Raw genomic sequence first — 19,903 nt, forward strand, 5'->3', positions numbered from 1 at the left:
TGCTGGTACCAGTTTACGATGAAGAGGCAAACCAGAGTTTCTGTTGTGTGCAGCCTTTGCACAGAAGCAGTGAAATGCAGGATAAATCAAGGCTTAGATCTAGAGCAGACCTTACAGGGATAATAAAACTAAACTAAAATACGTCTTCATGACTTTGTGGCCAAGAATCACCTTGAACTCAGACACTCTGAATATCAGTGACTTACTGTTTTGTCTATTCTCCCCTCCATATGCATCCCCAGGATCAAACATCACTTTTCCTCTGAAGTGTCACGAAAACTATTATTCTAGGACCCATGATCTCTAGAATATTCCTCTCTGGTTTAAGAGGGACCACCATCTTCAAAGCCAACTGTTTTCAACTCAAGCTTCAGCAGCTCATTATAACAAAATAGCTGAGCTTTGGAAATTGACTGCTAGAACTTTAGCATGACTGTGCTTTACAGTTTTATTAGGTAGGCTGACCATGCCTTCAGTGAGGCTACTCCAAGTTGCCCATCAGAGCTGCTGATTTTAACACTAAATATTAAGAAAGACACCAGATACAGGCTCTTCCTAAAACTTGAGTACACATGGCAAAAATAACATCTACGGTGGTGAGCCCAGAAGTGACCCTGGAACCAAAAAAATAGGTTTTTACTTTCCATGGATAACTCCAAGTCACTACAAACAGAAGGAAGAAAGAATGATGTAAACTATAATGAAATTAAATTTCTTGAAATGCTTTGGCATGCACTTATTTCCTCTCTTAGTAAGTCATACAGCTTCCAATGCAAATTTAGGAAACAAATAGTATATTATCCCATCAGTTTTTAAAATAGAAAAGTCGAACCTAAATATAACTATTCCAAGTATAGTAGTTACAGACTTTAAACCACTTGTTTCTGTCCTTCTTGGATTAAAGTCTACTGCTGTAGCATATGTTTTTACTAGCCAGCATGCATGGCTTTTTCATCACCTGCTATATTTCTACACACTCTAGCAGTCTGCAGTGTACACAGTTATCTGTGAGCGAAGCATAGGTTAAGTACATGTGACAGAGATGAGCCCCAAGATTAAGTATACACTGTGAAATGCATGTGGATGTTCATGATTTAAACCAATGAACTGTGGCCTGAAATGATGTCACAGGAAGCGCAGCAGTAAGTGGAAGGTTAAACCTACTTGCATCTCGGCTCATTAAACGCAGTTAAAGTGCAAATCCCCTCATTCTGACAGTAGTGATCACAAGGATTCTCTTTCTGGTCACAGCGCTGACTTTTAAACCCCACAGAGCATCTGCAGAATTCCAGTAAAATACAACTGAATAAAGCGTCTGACTTTTTTTTTCTTGCCATATATGTTTAAATTTATGTTATACATTGAGAGTAACATAAAATAAAAATGTTCCCAGGAATGCTTTCCTCCCTCACATACATTTGAATAAAACTTTCCTCTGGGAAGCTGGGGGACAGGATGCTTATGGGATTCATTTGTGGGCATCATTCTTTACTCAATTAAAATAAAACTCAATATAGTGACCGAATTAGTGGAATGCCTTTAGGTAGTCTGTTCTAGAAAATCAGCAAACTGAGAGGAGAAAAATGTTAAATTCCCTAGGTAGTTAGCATCCCAGCTGCACATAATGTACTCTGAAAGAGCCAAAGAGTAAATTGGTTTATATATTCCATACTCTAAGTCTGACACAAACATCAGATAACATTATATATTTGAAAACATAGTCCATATTATTTATTCCTAAGTACTGCAGAATTCACACACACACACACACACACACACACACACACACACACACACACACACACACACACTGATCTGTAGGTTTCGGGTAACTTATTAAGGTCAATAAAGCCAAAATAGTTTTCCAAGCATTTCCAAGTTGATAAACTGCTAATGTCTGAAATGATATGATGCTAAGAACAGAATGAGCTATTCCTCATGAGATCTTTTAGAAAACGATGAGAAAGGGATTATGTAGCATGTGAGCCAACAAGGGACAATTGATCAGTGATGTGCATGACATATCCACTTAAAAAAATAAGTATTGCCCCAAGAAGGGAAAACATTAGGAAAGTGACTCTCCCTATATGCAGTTCTATCTTAAGTTACCCACATTAGTGGATACTCACAAGCACACAGGTACATTAGTCTCAGGATCCAGCTGACATGTGCCACCATTGTAACAGTAACCATCACATAATTGACAGCTAGAGGCAATCTTTCCATTAGTGCAGCTGCAGCAATAAAAGAGAGAGAGAGAAAAAAAAACATTGTTATCACCAGCATTATTGCTATTGAAGGTTGACACAAAACACCTGAAAGCTAGAATGTGTATCATCAGAGAATACTCTAGTTTCTATCTAAATCTAAGTTTTCCAGAAGTCAGATTTCTGGGGCAGATTTTTATTTATTAGAATGATGACAGATTATTTTAGCATTTTGCTAAATTTCAACCAATTATCTTGATAAAACTTTAGAGCAGCCAGATGTATGTTCAGAAAATCTCATGTTTGTCACTTACATGTCAGGAGCATTATGAATTTCCTTTTCAGTTAACTAGGACTTGGTGACATCAGGGTGAGTTATAAGCCACACTACACTACAAAGTTTTGTTCTCACTGTAGGATTTGTTGGAGAGAAATGTTAGGATTACAATTATTTTAAATCTGTGTGAAGGTACATATATTTGTACAGGTGTACATGTATTTACATTCTTGTGTATAGAGGACAAATAAAAACATTGTGTGTCATCCTTGGGAATGCTACCTACATCTTGACTTGCATTGGCCTAAATGTTAACAATTAGGCAGACTGGTTAAACTGTAATCCCCAGGGATTATCTTGGCTCTGTCTCTACAGAGTTGATGACCCTGTGGTCTTAGTCTTGGAAAGATGGTTCAGCAGATAAAGGTATTTGCCACCCAAATGGTTGACCTGCATCAATCACAAGTGGTTCTCTGGCCTTCCTGTATACACTGTGCTATGATTGTACCCACACCTTTGTATGCATGCATACAAATAAATGTTACTGGAAACAAATAAATAAAATTAGTTCAAATGTTAAATATATGTTATTAAATTTGGTGCCAATCATTTTGCTTTGTATTGAATCAAGGTATTGCACTCTATCCCAGGCATGTGTGAAACTTACTATATAGCCTAGGCTGGCCTAGAATTTCATGTATGTCCTCCTGCCTCACCCTATATTATATGATGCAGCACTTACAGGTGTGAGCTACTATGTCTTTAAAGTTTTTATTTTCAAAATAGTCAGTGAAAATCTAAAACTAACAGTGGAGGAGTACAAATGGGTGGGTATTCTTGAAAATCATACCTCAGAGACTTATTATAGTCACAATACAAGTCTGTGATGAGAATAAACACCACCTTCCTTCAATGAAAAAAATAAACTGTTTTATTTGTTAAACAAAAAATTGTTTTGGTCATGGAATACCACCAAGGAAATGTTCCATGTTCCAGGTCATTAAGGTAACCTGATTTCATCCATGAAGAGCTCTAACAAAGCTGTATAATGCTGTCTTAAGTGAATTAAATATTTTTTTTATAATCAACTGGTAACAGAGTCAGTTGTTAAATAAGTCCAGACATGACCTTGGTACTGAAGTCAGGCTTCGGTACCATTGATTGATCATTCTGACCTTTCCATAGTGGATAACTTTTGTAGAACACCCCTCCCTTACTCTACACATGACCTTGATAATAAAGTTATGTTGTTTCATCTTTCTCAAGGTAGTTAACAGTAATTACAGTACACCCCTTCAGGGTATTACCTAGTAACATTAAGGTGTCTAAGAACGATAGGTTGGCAACTCTCTGTTCATCATTGCATTGCTATGTGCATATTCCCCGGTCTTCTTGTAGGTTGTATGGAGGTTGGAAATGTACTAGCTGCGTATAACTTTGGATGGATTTGAAGACACTTCTCAATAGTCTATATTTCAAAGTAACATGTCTTTTAAATAGCAATAGAAGTGGTGAATTAACTATGTGTAAGTTGTAAAGTGGGGATGTTTAAATCCAGAGTCTATCATGGGATAGGTGATGTGGTCTCAAATTTCTGGTTTAATAGAGAGTAAATCATCCTTTACAGTTGATCTGAATATTGGCTTTGCAATACACATGCAAAGTGAGCAAAAACACACGGCCAACGTAATCTCTTCTGAAATTTTAAGTGTTAGGCACTTCTTTTTCTTCTTTCCAAGCTTTATTGAAAACAAAAACAGAAAAAGCTATAAATTCTCATTCTATTAAAGGAATAATGCCAAAGAGGAAAAATCATCTCACTCTACATTGAAGAATTTCACATAAAATGATAACTATATACCAAACTATATTATCTAAAAATGGAAACAAGGCAAATTAATTGTTTTAAGTCCCTGCTTTCAACACCTATGATAACTCTTGCCTTTTTCCCATTAATGTTTTATTTGAATGTGAAGTTGAAGATAGAAGTTTGCAAATACTTTTAAATATGGGACAAATACCACTTAATACCTCAATTTACTGTATTTTATCATCTATAAAGTCATATATGATTCAAAAAATCAGACTGTGGTGTAATCACTTCTCAAATGTTACAATCATCTAGTAACTACAAAGAATTCTTAGAAAAGTTAATACCAAATGAGTTCCCTCTGAGCTGTTCAACATGAAGTACAAGTTTCTCTTCAATAATATTTACTCCTATCTCTAAGAGAAAGGATAACATGCAATGATGATCAATTTTGTAATGGAGTCTGTAGACAGTTTATAGCCACAAATATCAGCATAAGTGGAAGAGACTCATCAAAAACATTATGTATGTAATGTGTTCTGATGAGGAACAGAGTACATGAGGAGAGGAGCCAATCCAGTGCAGTGGAAACTTCTTAAAATCTATGAAGTGATTATAATAAAGTGTCCAAATAATGAGGGAGATGGAGTCCCAACTGGCCGTCTCTTATCACCAAACACAGCTTCTAATACTGGGACTGGGTTATATCCAATTAAGTTGTTAGCCAAAGGGGCTCCATGGAAATCCAAAACAATCCAGACTCTTGCCAAGACAATAGGTTGTTCTCCACAAAACCACATTAAGGCCTCATTGTTGAAGACAACACCCACACAACTCATTGAATATAGGTTGAGCTGGTGTCTCTATAGAACTTTCTATTTTCTAGTGTCTTTGGTATTGGGAGATACTCTGCAGGATACCAAAAGAGGAACGTAAACACCAACACAGCCACAAAATTTTTGATCTACAATCTGTCCTGCCAACAAAATATGCTAGGGCAATGGTGGCACCAAACTTGAGGGAGTAACATATCAATATCTGATTTGACTTAAGGACCACTCCATGAGATGGAACCCAAACCTGGTACTGATTGGGTGACAAAGAATGAGAGACTAGATAGTCCAGAGCCCAAGGTTAAAATAAAAACTACTAATCCAAAAACAAACAAACAAAGAAGTAAATACAATAAAAATTAGAACATAGTGATAAAAATGGCATCTAATGATATTCTGCTCTACTCATGGGTCAGTGCCTTACTCAGCCAGTATCAGAGAAGTTTCCTCCTTCAGCACATGGGAAAAAAATACATCAACCCACAGCCAGACATTATGAAGAAAGTGAGACCTTGGAACACACAGCTCTAAGTGGGATGTCTCGATTAAACCCTTCCCCCCAGAGCTCAGGAAAGCCTGTGGAGGAGGAGGCAGAAAGCGTTTAAGAAGCAGAGGAGAAGAAGGACTGCAGGAGAATAAGGCTCTCTAAATCAAGTGAACAAAGCTCGGATGAGCTCACTGAGATTGAAGCAGGCACAGGGCTGACTGTACCAGTGACCCTGTGGATACATTATAGCTTTCAGTTTAGTATTTTTATGGGACTTCTGAATGTGCAAACAAGAGGGACTTTGATTCTTGTAACTTCTCTTGGGATTCTTTTCCCTCCTGTTAGTTTGTGTTTTCCAAATTCACTTGAAAGTTCTTGTTTTATCTTATTATTTTATTTAAAACAAAAAACAGACAAAAAAAAAAAACCCTCCACATCTACAAAATGAAATGAAGTTCTTTTATCATTAAGAACTGTTGGGATTCATGAGAACATACTACTTGGGTGATACATGTGAATATTTATTTTGACTTTATGTACTTAATGAAGAAATATCAGTCACATTTTTAATTACTTGACTTGAAAATAATATACTTTCAAATTATTTGACATGCTAGGTTTAGTAATACCATTCATAAAGATAACACAAAACATATTTACAGTAAGTTCTAATGTGAGAGTAAATAAAAAATAAATAAAACTCTTCAATATTGCCTGTAATAAAATTTTATTGGATCTTATTTGCCAGAGTAACATAACTCATCTTACAACTCATAGAGTGCTCAGTGGCAGGGATAGTTTATGACACACTGTTGTGTCTCTTGCTCTCATTCATTATAATCCTAAGCAAAGCAGATGACAGAATCCAGTCCTTTATAAACACTTCTTTTAGATGGTTGTTCAAAGTACTTGGGCATGAGGACTAACCTCTTACTTCATGGCAAGAACTTGTTTCATGATACAAACTGAATGGCATGAGCCTTAGCTCTTGGGTTCTGCTCCCATTCACTTAGTTATAAAGACAAATTTCAAAGGACAATAAAAGTAGAACTTGGACATATCCACTCTGTTTCCAAGAACCCCTAATTCCATGTACTTGTTCTGGGTAGAAATTTCCAAAGTCAGACTAGGAAAAGAAAAATCTTAGTGCCTATGTCCATTGGAGATAAATGTTGCTTCTTCCCAGAAGCATCAACTAAAGCCAATAAAATAAAAGTATAATCTCAAAAGAAAAGACAATCAGAAAAAACAGCAATAAAAATTCTAATCTACTCACTGTGACTGTTGATGAGAAATAACTAAAAGCCTACAATGAACATGCCACACACTTGTATCTATCATCCCAGCAACAAGAGGCTCTATGAATGGATGTCAGAAGACAATGTTTGGTCTTCATTTATCATGGTCTGTTATTCCTCATTCTCCCTTTCTGTTCTTGATCCAGCTAGGATCTCCTGCTCCCCTAAGCTTTCTTTCCCTCAAATCTTGCTCTTCATTACTCCCACTGTCGTCCAGGTTGTTCATGTAGATCTTACACAGGGACACTTTGCTCAGTCTGGAAGGAGGTGACAGGACCTGCCTGTACTGAATCCACCAGGTTTAAATGAATCCCCAGGGGTGCCTTGATCCTGAAGGACATGGGAATGGAGGGGAGGGGCTGGGGGAAGGTGGGGGGGGGGGCGGGAGGGGTGAGGACAGGGGAACCCATGGCTGATATATAAAATTTAAAACACAAAATAATAAAGAAAAAAAAAGATATAACCGTAAAAGTTTGGGGGAAAAAAAAGAAGACAATGTTTGGAGTTGGTGCTCTCCTAAAGTGTGGGTTTGGGTATTGAACTCATGTGATCAAACTTGTCCTACAATTGCAAGGATTTCTCCTATTTCACTCTACTGAATGTAGCACTTACTGGTGTGAGCTACTATGTCTTCATACATTGTATTGACAAAATAGAGCTAATCAGTGAAAATATAAAACAAAATAAAATCCAAAATAAATAATGTGTAAAAATGTATATGGTTCTAAGCCTAGCACCTTTGCCTTTTGTGCCACGTCACTGGCCTTTAACCCAGGAAGATGATCTTGGATTTATGATCCATCACTTCCAGACTCCTTAAAGACCTATTATTACTGGTTAATTCTGTTTTTGTCTCTTCCATGTCTCCCACTACCATCTTTTTCTCCTCTTCCTCCTCCTCCTTCTCCTCTTACTCCTCCTGCTCCTCCTCCTTCTCCTCTTCCTCTGCCTTCTTAATATGCTTTTGCAGTGAATTAAACCCTTGTTGGCAAACATGGGCCTATTCTTAGCTCTACATATGGATTTTAAATATATTTTCACTGTTGCTTAATTCTTGGCTATATTTTATATCTGGAATAATCTGATAACACTACTGAATTTCACCTTCTTTAGATATTTGAAAAAGTGTTGAAGAGTGAGCTTACTTGCACTTCATCTCTAGCTTTAAAAAATGAACTGTTAGATATGCAGAAGTTTTGAATAAAAAATTACATTGACTTCATAGTTTCGTTCTAACCATGTGTCTTTGGCATAAAGATGCTTTATAAATCAAGCTAGATGCCTACTTACTTGCAAAATATATCTTCATGGTCTTTATTTATAATACAGTGACCCCCATGGCACCGTATACATTTATCAATCTCACATTTTGGTCCTTCATAGCGTGTTGGACAGACACAGTCAACACTCCCATCATTTCCAATGGTACATGATTCGGAATTCACACAATAGTGGTGGCACACATCTAGGAAAAAGGAACAATGAAACATTTAAATGATGCTATGAGGTATTGTCTTCATTCTCATAAATGATGTTATTTTGTTTAATATGAAAATGGTCTCACAATAGGTAAAATAATTTTAAAAATCAGCTTGTATGTTACACAAAAGAGACTTCTCTGATAATGCTTTGACTCCTCTCTGTTCCTAAGTTAAGCTCTATTTAATCCTGCTAGGAAGGTAAGTGTTATATAGATGCAATGCTAGCTGATTAGCTCTTTTTGCTCCAACTTCCTTAGATTTCTTTCCAATGAGCAGCACAAGTGTGGTTGGACATGGGGAGAAATGCTTGAAATTTCCTGAGAAGCCAATTACTGTTGCCCTTCCTACCTCTCTGTATCCCTGGAACAATGGAATGTTTGGTGGGCAGATAGAACAACAAAGGAAAGCTGACTAGGAAATTGGCTGATGCTTCATGGGTTGAAAATGACAGAAACATCACCTTATTTAATTCTATGTGAGCACTAAACAAACCACCCTTCAGAGTAAAATGTTCCCATCTAATCTAAGCTCCTTTTTCAAAGGATCTTTCTTTTACAGCATTATAAGCAGGTTTCTTCATGATGAAGGGATACTTACCTCAAGTATTTTGGTACATCTTGAACATTCATAGTTCAACAAAGGACATTTAAAAAACTATTAATATAACATTAGAACTATTATGGTTCAGTAACTTGAAAAGCAGACAGCTATATATGTGTTCATATTAGAATGTAATGCAATTTTCCAAATTTAAAATATTTAAATTTATAGTACAAAGATGTAAACAGTTAATTAAATTTACCACAGGGTTTGTATTTGGAGGTAGTAATTTCCTTTTAGCCATTTCACTGTTAAATAATGTTAAATGAAATTAGCTGAGACAAAAATATGATTAACCAACTGTGACCTGCTATATGACAATAATGGTGAGTGAGGAAATTAAAATATTGTTGATAATTCTCATGTATGCGTGCTTGTCTAGCCCTTTATTAAACTAGCCAGAAAGTGAAGTTATTGACGAGCTTATTACATCCTAATGAATGTGAAGTTTAAGTGTGCTTACACTTGCTGTTATGTTATACTATGTATACTCACTTAGATGTTAGGTGCATTGTCAACATGGTTTTGGACTAAATATAAGAAGCATAGCATTTTCAAAAGGTTAGAGGCTTGGAACTTGGAATACTAAATGGGAACTGGTATTTCTACACTGTGGTGTAGTTTGTGGCCTCTACAGTGAATACAGTATGTCATGTCACCTTGGCCTAGTTTGTCATGTGTGTATCATACATTGCAGATGATTGTTTTCATAGCATAAAATGGAATCCAAAGAAAGTAAGAAAAGCGCCTGTTCATGATAAATTTGTAGAATAAACAGATATTAGAATAACAGTTTAGTGAAGAACTCCAAGTTGCATTTTACTAAGTCAAACACTTCCTGCTCCAAAAACAGGCGTGTGCTTAGACCTGGAGATAGTCAAAGGAGAGAAAGTATGTTTCATGAAAGTCAAGGTTAGGAAGTGTTCAATGGCACGACTGCCCTCTGCACTGTAGTTCGAAAGTAGCTTCTCAGGGCCTGTCTAAAATATTCCATCTTCCACTTTTCTTGTGATATACAACATCTGAGAACTGCATTCTCTGCAACGTGGTTATTAGTTGTCACCCCTTTGAGAGCATGTGCAATGCTCTTCTCCCTCTCCTCTGTTCTTCTTTTCTTCTACCTTCTTTTCATAGTTTTGATTCTTGTATTAAAGTCCTCTCCTCTCACAGATTTTCAGCTGCAAGATTCCTAAACCCATGGTATTGAACAGGCTGCTTAACACTTGTATTAGTTGTTTTTCCATTTCTGTGATCAAACACCATCTCAAAAGGCTAAAAAATTTAGAGTTTACTTTATTGAATGGTTGCAGAGAAGTAGCGTCCATCAAGGTGGGGGAGGCATGGCAGAAAGCTGCAAGCATGACCCCAGGCATAAGAATATGAGAGACCACATCTTTTACTACAGCAGTAAGTAGGGAACGGACTGAGAGTTGAGGAAATCCATTCTCAAAGCCCACCTCTAGTGACATACATACTCCTTCCAGCATAGGCTATGTTTCCTAAGCCTTCCAAAACAGTATTGCCAAATGGGGAACAAGTGTTCAACTATCTAGACATATAGGGGATATTTTTCATTCAAACTCTGGCATTTGACTTCCTGTCTCTATTATGCCCAGAGCCCTAATCATAAAGAAAGATACACTGAGTCCAACTCCAAAAGTCTTTCATAGTTTCAACACTGTTCAAAAGTCAAAAGTCTGTTCTAAGATTCAAAACAGTCTCTTAACTTTAGCCACATGCAAACTCAGAAGGCAGATTGCAGACTTCCAACATATAACATCACAGGGTATATATTACCAGTTTAAATGGGTAGAATGGGAACATAGTGAGGAAATACTGTCCCAAAAGTATACTGGGATTCATCCGTACAAAACCATATCCCAAAACCATATCCCATAGCTCTATTTCCAGTGTCAAAGAGCTGAGATGGGTCCATCCCTCCAGCTTTGCTGTCAGCACACACATATCTTTGTTGGGCTGATTCCACTTCCTGAATGCAGCAGTAGACACCACATGACTCTGTTATCTCCACCATCTTGGAGTCTTCACTGCAACCCAGGGTTCACTTTCAGAGCTTCAAGCAGGAACTACCCTGCCACAAGCTGCCTTAGCAGCTTTTCTGAAACCATGAAGCATGAATCTATTACCCCTTCATACTTATACTCTTCATGCCTCTAAAGCCAGTACCATGTGGCTGACACTGTCAAGTTTGGCTGTCTTGGAATGGACCATACCCCACTTCAAATCACATTAACAGCAAATTCTTAATTCAGTTGCTTTTTAGGAGCAGTAAACTCATAAGGCTCTTTTTCACAAGTTGCCAATGACATGGGTTGGGTCTTACCCTCTGAGAACCTAAAATGCACAGCAGTTCATTTTATCTCAATGGTGTTAATTCTCTCTCTCTCTCTCTCTCTCTCTCTCTCTCTCTATATATATATATATATATATATATATATATATATATATATATATATATATATATCTTTAGTTTCTCCAAATCCCAGAGAAGTCAGTCAAGAGAGTTCACCCCTTGAGACATCAAAAGGTTTAAAATTATTTTATTTTTAAAAATAAATGTTATTTCTCTGAGAATATATTTTCATCACATATATCCCCTTCTTCCAATTCTTCCCAGATTCATTCATCACATAAAATACATTCATATAAAAATGCTTTGATGTTTTCTCCATTCATTATCCTCTTTTTCCTATCTTTGATGAAATTCTTAGTTTTCTAACTGTTTTCATGTATCATTGCTGCTGTATTAAATGTTACTGAACATTAAATAGTAATCAAATCAGAATAAAGACCTCATAATTTCTTCTAAAACAGGGCTTGACATACCGGCTGTGCTTGATTGGCACCAGCATGCAGAGGACAATGATTTTCATTTACTTCTTGACATAGACTCAGGCATACATGCAAACAGCACATAGTTTTCCTCACCAACTAACTTTTCAAATTTTATTTTATTTTTTAATAGAACAAGAAATAATTTTTATTGAGAATAAGTACATAATTCACTGATGTGTCCTAATTATATTGGAAAATATTATCCATAACACCATAAATATGATATTCAGGACATGATGCAAACTTTCTATGATATGTCTTTCAGTACATGGGGCTTGATAGCCAGGAAGGCCTAAGAACCAGAGGGGGACACTCTTATGAAGTAAGCTAAATTTCTCTCTGTTTAAAAAAATGATAAAATAACATTTTAAAACATCTGCCAAAAATGTTATTTTTTTAAGGATATAAAGTGGCACATCAGCACCCAAACACATATTGTATTCTTTTGGTACAGAGGAACAGCAAGATTAATAATAGCTATTGTTACTAAAATAATTGTAAAATATAATATGATAAAGAAACATATTACATGAATTCACACAGTTGCAAACCTAGATTTTAATATAAAACTTTCTATCAAGCACATAGATATGACATAATATTGGCATTGAAAGTGCTTAAAGGAACAAAAGAGATGAACTGGAGCTGTTTGGGGTAACAAGGGAATGTAGAGAAATTTAGTTTGAATATGATCAAAGTTTAGTTGTATCAGTATGTATGTGAAAATATCCTTATGTAATAAAGTACAATGAATATACACTTATGGGAGAAAGAATACAGCATCATTTCTAATGACTAGAATGAAAAAAGTCATATTAGAAGGAAAATATAGATGATCAAAGCCTTTTTTGTAGTTGGGGTTGAAACAGGAACAGGATTAACATTAGAACACTGTAGGACTGAGAGTAAAAGACTCTATGTAGATCAGTGAGTGTTCAGTAATGGTTTGGATTTATGGAATGACATGATGCCTTTGCATAACTTTGAAATTATATGAACAGTTAGGTTATATAATAGACATTGAAATGTTGTGCCTGCAATGGATAGATTTCTAAACACAGCCACATGTGTAACTGTATACTAGGAACTTCACTAACTTTGCAGAGAGTGGACACATGTCAAAGTGGACAGGAAAAAGAGAAAACAAAATCTGACCTAGGCTTGCATGGCATGGATATATACATATTATGATCAAGGAAGTTTAAGTCTGAAGTTTTGCTTTCTGTAGAACACTCTGTCAAAAATGTTTAATAATTTTACTGATCTAAAAGATATATTTGAGATATATGTAGGTGATTTAAAAAAAAAAAAAAACCACAATGCAATGAACTCTTGTGAAGAAAACAGGGAAAACCATGAAACTATACAGTAGCAATACTGAATGCTCACAATATAAAGTTGTCACAAATACTCTGAGGATTACTACCAGTACCAAACACAATTTTATAATCCAGATAACAATGAGGACTATGTAATTGTAGTGTATTGATATTGTAATTAGGCAAATTGTAGGTACAAATGTTAAAAATACACCTATTTTCTATAATAGAATGAAATATTTTTTTTAAGAAAAATCATTATTGTAGCTTGTAACATCTTTATTCTTTCTCAAAGATTCTTTATCAGGCAGCCAGAGATCACTGAAATGCATCTTTAAACTGTTTGTGTATGTTACATGTGTTGGTGACAATATTTAGCTACTCATTTACTAATAGGCTATTTACATTGCATTAATAAAATATGAAATTTCAACAGACAGGGTTTCATGTAGCCTAGGCTGGCCTTGAATTGGCTATATACCTAATGGTGGCCTTAAATTGTTGATCCTCCAGTTTCTGCTTCCTGAGTGCTACATTTACAGACATGTCTTTCACATGCTAGGCAAGCACTCTGTCATCTGGGCTATACATTCAGCCTCCCATGTGTCTTTAATATATACCAACTGGGCTGGGCAGTGGTGGCGCCTGCCTTTAATCCCAGCACTCTGGAGGCAGAGGCAGATGGATCTTTGGGAGTTTGAGGCCAGCCTGGTCTACAGAGAGAAATCCAGGAAAGGTGCAAAGCTACACAGAAAAACCCTGTCTTGAAAAACAAATATATATATGAATGAATCAGTTTTAATAAATAAACTATGTGGCTTAACTCACATACAACTTACCATATTTTGGAAATAGTTACCTGTTTTTCCATTAAATTACTTTATGTAAATATATACTGAAATATTTTCTTCCTATTTTTATGTTCTTAATGGATGAACAATAATATTCCAAAATTGTTTTCCATAATTTTAGTCTTTCTATTGGATCTCAAACATCTTTAACCCTACCTTTGTAATCCTGAGACTCTTTTAAATGATCTAACATGTGATAAGACTACAGTTCCATTATCTGACTCTTGAGTCATCATTCTTTATTATGATTAACTAAAAATGATATAACTATTTGCAGCCATTAATTCAAATCTATCTAAATATTTACAATATTTTTCTTTCAAAATAAAAACTTCAGCACATACTGTTTGTGGGTTGTGGATTTTTTGTACATGGCTTTGTCCTGATATAGTTTTAATTTGTAGAACCAATTTCTCACAAAAAATATTCATTTTTAAGTGTGGTAAAATTTTATTTGTGCACCCCAATAAAGCTTATCTGAAGATCAGAGGAAAAAGCTAGCCACTATATTAAACATAGAAGCCAGGCAATGCTAGCACATGCCTTTAAACCTAGCATTTGGGAGGCAGAGATCCATCAGGATCTCTGTGAGTTCAAGCCCACATTGGTAACAGAGCCAGGCATGGTGGGACATGCCTTTCACCCCAGCACTAACCATGGAGGTCTGGAGGTCTGTACAGACAGACAGGAAGTGACAGAGCTGAGCAAAAAGAGGAAGTGCTATAGCTGGCGGAGAGAGGAAGTGAGATGGCATGGACAAAAAAGCATATAAGCGTGGATATACAGGAAGTAGTTCTGTTTTGGGCTGAGGATTTCTAGTGGTAAGAACATGGCTGGCTTTTTTCTACTGCCCTGATCTCCCAGTTTTTTACCCCAATGTCTGGCTCTGGGTTTTTTTTTTTTTTTTTATTAAGAAGATCGTTTAGCAATTTGACTTACATTTAAGGACAATGCAAAACTCTCTTCTGAAGTGACTCAATCAGTTCATGTTTTCACAAACAGCACACATAAGAATACCAAGTGCAATGGTTCTCAGTATATGGACCATGAATCCTGTGCAGTATGGTTTAATGTGGGAGAATGTGGTCAGAGCACTCTTTCACAGGGGGTCACATATCAGGTATTTACATTATTATTCATAAGAGTAACAAAATTCAAGTTATGAAGTAGCAGTAAAAACAATTTTATGTTTGGGGCTGCTACAACATGAGAAATTGTATTCAAGTGCCATAGTGTACAGAAGGTTGAGAACCACTGACCTGAAATGATACAATATTTACTTTTGTGTATTTGACAGTGAAAGTGACAGCCAGCACTGCTTAGGGAGAGCGAGCACCTCCTTATGAAGGATATGGAAACCTAATGAGCTAGTATGGATAAGTTCCTAGAACCTTGATCTTCCTTGAAGTGAAATCTTACTAGAGCACAGAAAGTAACTAATCCCAGTAGGCTGGACACAGGAATATTAGCTTTGGTGGTGTTCTGTACATAGTCACAGATGTTCCAGACACCAACTCTGTACACACCCACAAATGTCGAAAGTACTGTCTGTGTGCACATGCCCAGATGTTCCAGGGGGATCAGCTCTTTTCATGCTCATATGAGTTAGAGGCACTAGCTTTGTACACATTCTTTCAGATCCCAGGCCCTGACACCACCCCAGCAGAGCAGATAGAACACCCCACCAGCTGTCACTTCTAATGGGGCAGTCAAGAATATGAGCAGTGACAATACAATTGAAAACTACAAAACAGAGTTGCCAAGTTCCCAGGACAAAGGAAAGTTAGGAAGACAGTATGGGATTAGACAGCCAGCAGACAGCATAGTGATTCCAAGTAAGTAAAGAACAAAAGGCTCAAACAGCTGGTGGAGGAACTGTTGTGGAGGCAATGACTACATTTCAAAGTTAGGAGAAAAAGGACAACAGGACCATATTGTGTAATGCAGACTGGATCCAGAGCTTGACTGGATGAAGGTGCTGCTTTTTTCTCATCAAGAAAAAAAGAATTTCAAGACACTGGGGAGACTGTGCACCAGAACTTATCCCACTGCAACTGTGACTGTTCTGAAGAATTTCATAATGTGACAGATGGGGAAGGTGCTGGTGATTGTAGGGCATTCTACTTCCTGTGTCAATAGTATCACAGTTACGGCCTCAGTTCTCATTCATTTTTGTAATAATGAGAACAGCTGAAAATACTCTTTTATTTCCTGATTGTTTTAGGTCTCTCTATAGGCTAGCTGTCAGTTCAATAACTCAAATTTAAAATTCCTTTTTTTCAACAAAGCAAAAACTGGGAAAACCCGGTAACTATGCTGCTGTGTGGACGAGGGCATCAGATGGTGTGATGTTGTACAAAGAGAAGCCTGATTTTGGAGCCATGTAATTTTCAGATCTTATAATCTCTAACAAAGAATATAAAGAAAACTTCCTACATTTAATTTTGGAGACGTGGAAGATATTCTGATAATATTCATCTCAAAGATACTGTGGGCATTGATAGAAATTTCATGTCTTTTAATGCATTGGCATGTGTGGGTGTGATTACTGCACTGAACACTCTGCAAACGTCAGTCCCCTGCAGTCCTCTACAGGACTTCACCGTCTTCCTTCCTTGTATGCTCTCCCTCATGTTCATTTTCATATGACGACCTTCTCTTCAGGTCACCCCCAAATATCACTTCTGGGTAGAAATCACTCATTTACAATGAATCTTAGGCTCTTTTTGCAAGCAGGAATAGCTCATTGCCATGTTTCACTAAACTCATCTATTGTATTGCATTTACTTTTCTGAACACCACAACCTATTGTAGGTTGGCAGCAGGAAGTACTTGACACAACTGTTCACACAAAGCCTAACATTAGGCAGGTGCCATGTGAACTAGCTGACTACAGTACAATGCTTCTCTGACAGCAAGTACTAAACATAATCTGATTACATCATCAACACAATAGTCGCATGTCCACAGCTCAGTTATTGTTCAACAATTACTTTAAAACTATAATTCCAATACCAATCATATTATATCTCTGCATTATTCTTAGGTCTCTCAACTCTATAATCTAACAAAACTTCCTTTGCTTGGGAAACTTAGCCTTTAACAGCTGAGCCATTGTTCCTGCCTCAGAGATATAGTTCTTCATGTCTGCCCTGATAATGTGTAGGAAGTATCCTTGTACATGCTCTTACAATGTCATAGAGAGTAAGCTGGCTTAATGGGCAGCTTTGCCCTAGTACTATTGTCCTTTAATTAAAAATAACCTCAGCTAGTGTTGACTTCACAAATGACACCTCTATTTAAATGCACAATGCTATGCTTATTTGCTTTGATTGATAGCAGGAATCTTGGCATTAGACCCATATGAAAATTCAGCTCTGTTTTTTCTTAAGAAAAATAACTTAAAGAATATTAAATTTTAGCTTTGTTACTTTATCTCTTTCTTTTTCCATAAATTACTCCTGCTAAAATTAATTTGCATTCAGACCTCTGGAATTTACCTTGCTAGTGAAGTTGTGAGATGTTTAAATTCAGCCCAACCAAGAACTGATGTTTTACCTCCCACTAATAGCCTGTAATTAGGTGCCATAATGAGCCATTTTGTCATTCCTTCATTTACTGGGGGGAGTGTTGCATATGCCAGACACACTTTTGACAGAACACTGGGTCCACTGAACTTTGCTGACTCACACTGATGGATTCTGAATTTATTACATTTCCTCAGATGTTGGATTTGTCATTTTAATGGCAAAGCCCAAGAATAGCATCAATGTTCTCCTGGATGTTTGCTGACATCTTGATCAACAACTCCTGGGGTCTAATTCTGCGTGCTTCAAGACCTTGGGCAACTTATTTAACCCCTGTCTAAGGATTAATTGGTTAATTTAAATAAGTGCTTTGCAGTAAAAGGCGGGAAGCACTCTGACTGCTAATAGTAAGGATAAAATCATAACACTGCCTGGTAAAGCAGCGGGCAGCCACACACTGTGATTCTATTAAGTTGTCAATTAAGATGCAAGCTAACTGAATTTGTTCTTTGGAAGAATGCAAATTTCTGCAATGATGGCTATATAGCATTTTAAGGCAGTTCAAAGAGAATCAAGAATTTTGATTATTTGATTTACAAATAAAAAAGCTGACAGAGTATAATGCATCAATTGGTGGAAGCTAATAAATCAAGAGATTTTTTTTTCTTAAAAAATTGAATTGAACTGGAGTGTGGTGGGACATGCCTATAGTTTGAGCAATCTGAAGATAGCATAGAGGATTAACATCCTATAACAGCTTCAAGGTCATTCTTGATTAGATATGTGAGTCTGCTGCAAGCTTAGAATATATAAGACACTTTTAAAAAAACGAGAACAACATACACACTTACATAATAACCATGGATTATCCACATATAGAACAGACATTTTTCATATAATACATTGATTAACTTTTAATTCACTTTTTCAGGCCACTTTCATTTAGATATGTCATCTATGAAATTACTATTTTTTGTTCATCAGCTATTGTTGCTCAGTATAATGTCAGAGAAGCTTCAAATCTGAGGAATACACAATAAACAAAACAGTAGAGTGAACAAAGACAGGAGACATAAAAACAGAGTCTTGAAAGAGGTAGAGGTAGATGTCAGTTCAAACTAAAGAGGAAGTGAGTGGTTTGCAAAGGTAACTAGCAAGCACAAGGTATAGTCTCAGTGCCAGAGAAGTTGGCTTCATATGGAGGATAATCATGGCTGTGGCTTTCCTAAAATAAAGGAGAATGATTAAACTAAACACCTTGTAGGACAGTAGCTGGAATTACCCTTTCCTAGAAGTCATTACAGATTTTAAGAATGGTTGAGCACAAAAGAAAAAAAAAAAAAAAAAAAAAAAAACAGAATTAGCGCATTAGTAGAAAACACTTAATGCCAGCAACCTCTGCTGTGCTGATGGGAGAGAGATAAGGTAGTGAATATATGGATGAGATCACAGGAGTGTAACTGTATTGTATCTGTATATGACTGTTGTCCTGGGACATGCAAAATTTAGGAAAAAAGGACAGTAGGCATAATATACTGACATCTTTATACATCAAGAAGAGCTTGTCCTCATATGAGAATAAATAAACTTTTAGAATGGAAATGGACAACAAAATTTAACCATTTCTTTACAGCCACAGATATGGTCTTACTGTAATACATGGGGCACCATAATTAATGCTACATCAAGTAAACTAGTGCAGGCAGCTTGGCTCTGTACTGTTCTTTGTGCTTCCTTCAGTGATATGAGGCATGCTTTGATAAACATTAAGTAAATTCAAGGATTGAGTCCTGAAGGTTGATTGCCTGGTTCAGATCTTGACTCTAACTTAGATTTATGCCTGGGTGCCACAAAAATTTCTTTATGCTGCATTGCAGCTGTCTTCTTGAAAATATGATTTTAAAAAATGATACCTAGTACATTGGAGAACAAAGAAAATCAATAGAGTGTACATGAGAGAAACAACTGAGTGTGTGTATATGTGTGTGTGTATGTGTGTGTATAAATATTTTAATTAATATGTTTAAAATAGAAAGAAATTTTATTTTACATAAAGCAGACAAATGTGACTGCCATTTGATAATGTACACTACTGGTAAAAAGAGGAAGCAAGGGTTTTGTTTTGTAATAAAACAGACAAAGAGGTCCCAGCAGTTTGGATGCTTTAATGAAAGTAGAATCAATGAGCAGGGCTCATATTCTGGGTGTGTTTTAAAGGTGAAAGATATGAAAGACTGAGAAGTCAACAAAGACTTCACGATTTTGGACTGAGTAATGGATGTTCCTTGTTAAAGATAAAGGAAAGATAATGTGAGAATTCAAGGTGAGAAATGTCAGGTTAACTGAGAGATAAGATT

The 19,903-nt window shown here is 36.4% G+C and overlaps 1 protein-coding gene across 6 annotated transcripts in view; it reads right to left on the reverse strand.

Annotated features, from left to right (window-relative positions):
- The window catches only part of Lrp1b (LDL receptor related protein 1B), a 1,919,409-nt gene that overhangs the window by 35,804 nt on the left and 1,863,702 nt on the right, over window positions 1-19,903 (reverse strand). For 4 of the 6 annotated variants that reach the window (XM_036183000.1, XM_036182999.1, XM_036183001.1 and 1 more), the window contains 3 exons: window positions 8,203-8,377; window positions 2,130-2,234; window positions 1,165-1,278 (listed from right to left, as the gene is read on the reverse strand). In XM_036183000.1, coding sequence (XP_036038893.1) covers window positions 1,165-1,278; window positions 2,130-2,234; window positions 8,203-8,377 — 394 coding nt within the window. The remainder of the gene's footprint in view (window positions 1-1,164; window positions 1,279-2,129; window positions 2,235-8,202; window positions 8,378-19,903) is intronic. The other 2 variants (XM_036183003.1, XM_036183002.1) reach the window with 1 other exon arrangement.

This window comes from Onychomys torridus, chromosome 4 (assembly GCF_903995425.1).
Source record: "Onychomys torridus chromosome 4, mOncTor1.1, whole genome shotgun sequence".
Taxonomy (NCBI): Eukaryota; Metazoa; Chordata; class Mammalia; order Rodentia; family Cricetidae; genus Onychomys; species Onychomys torridus.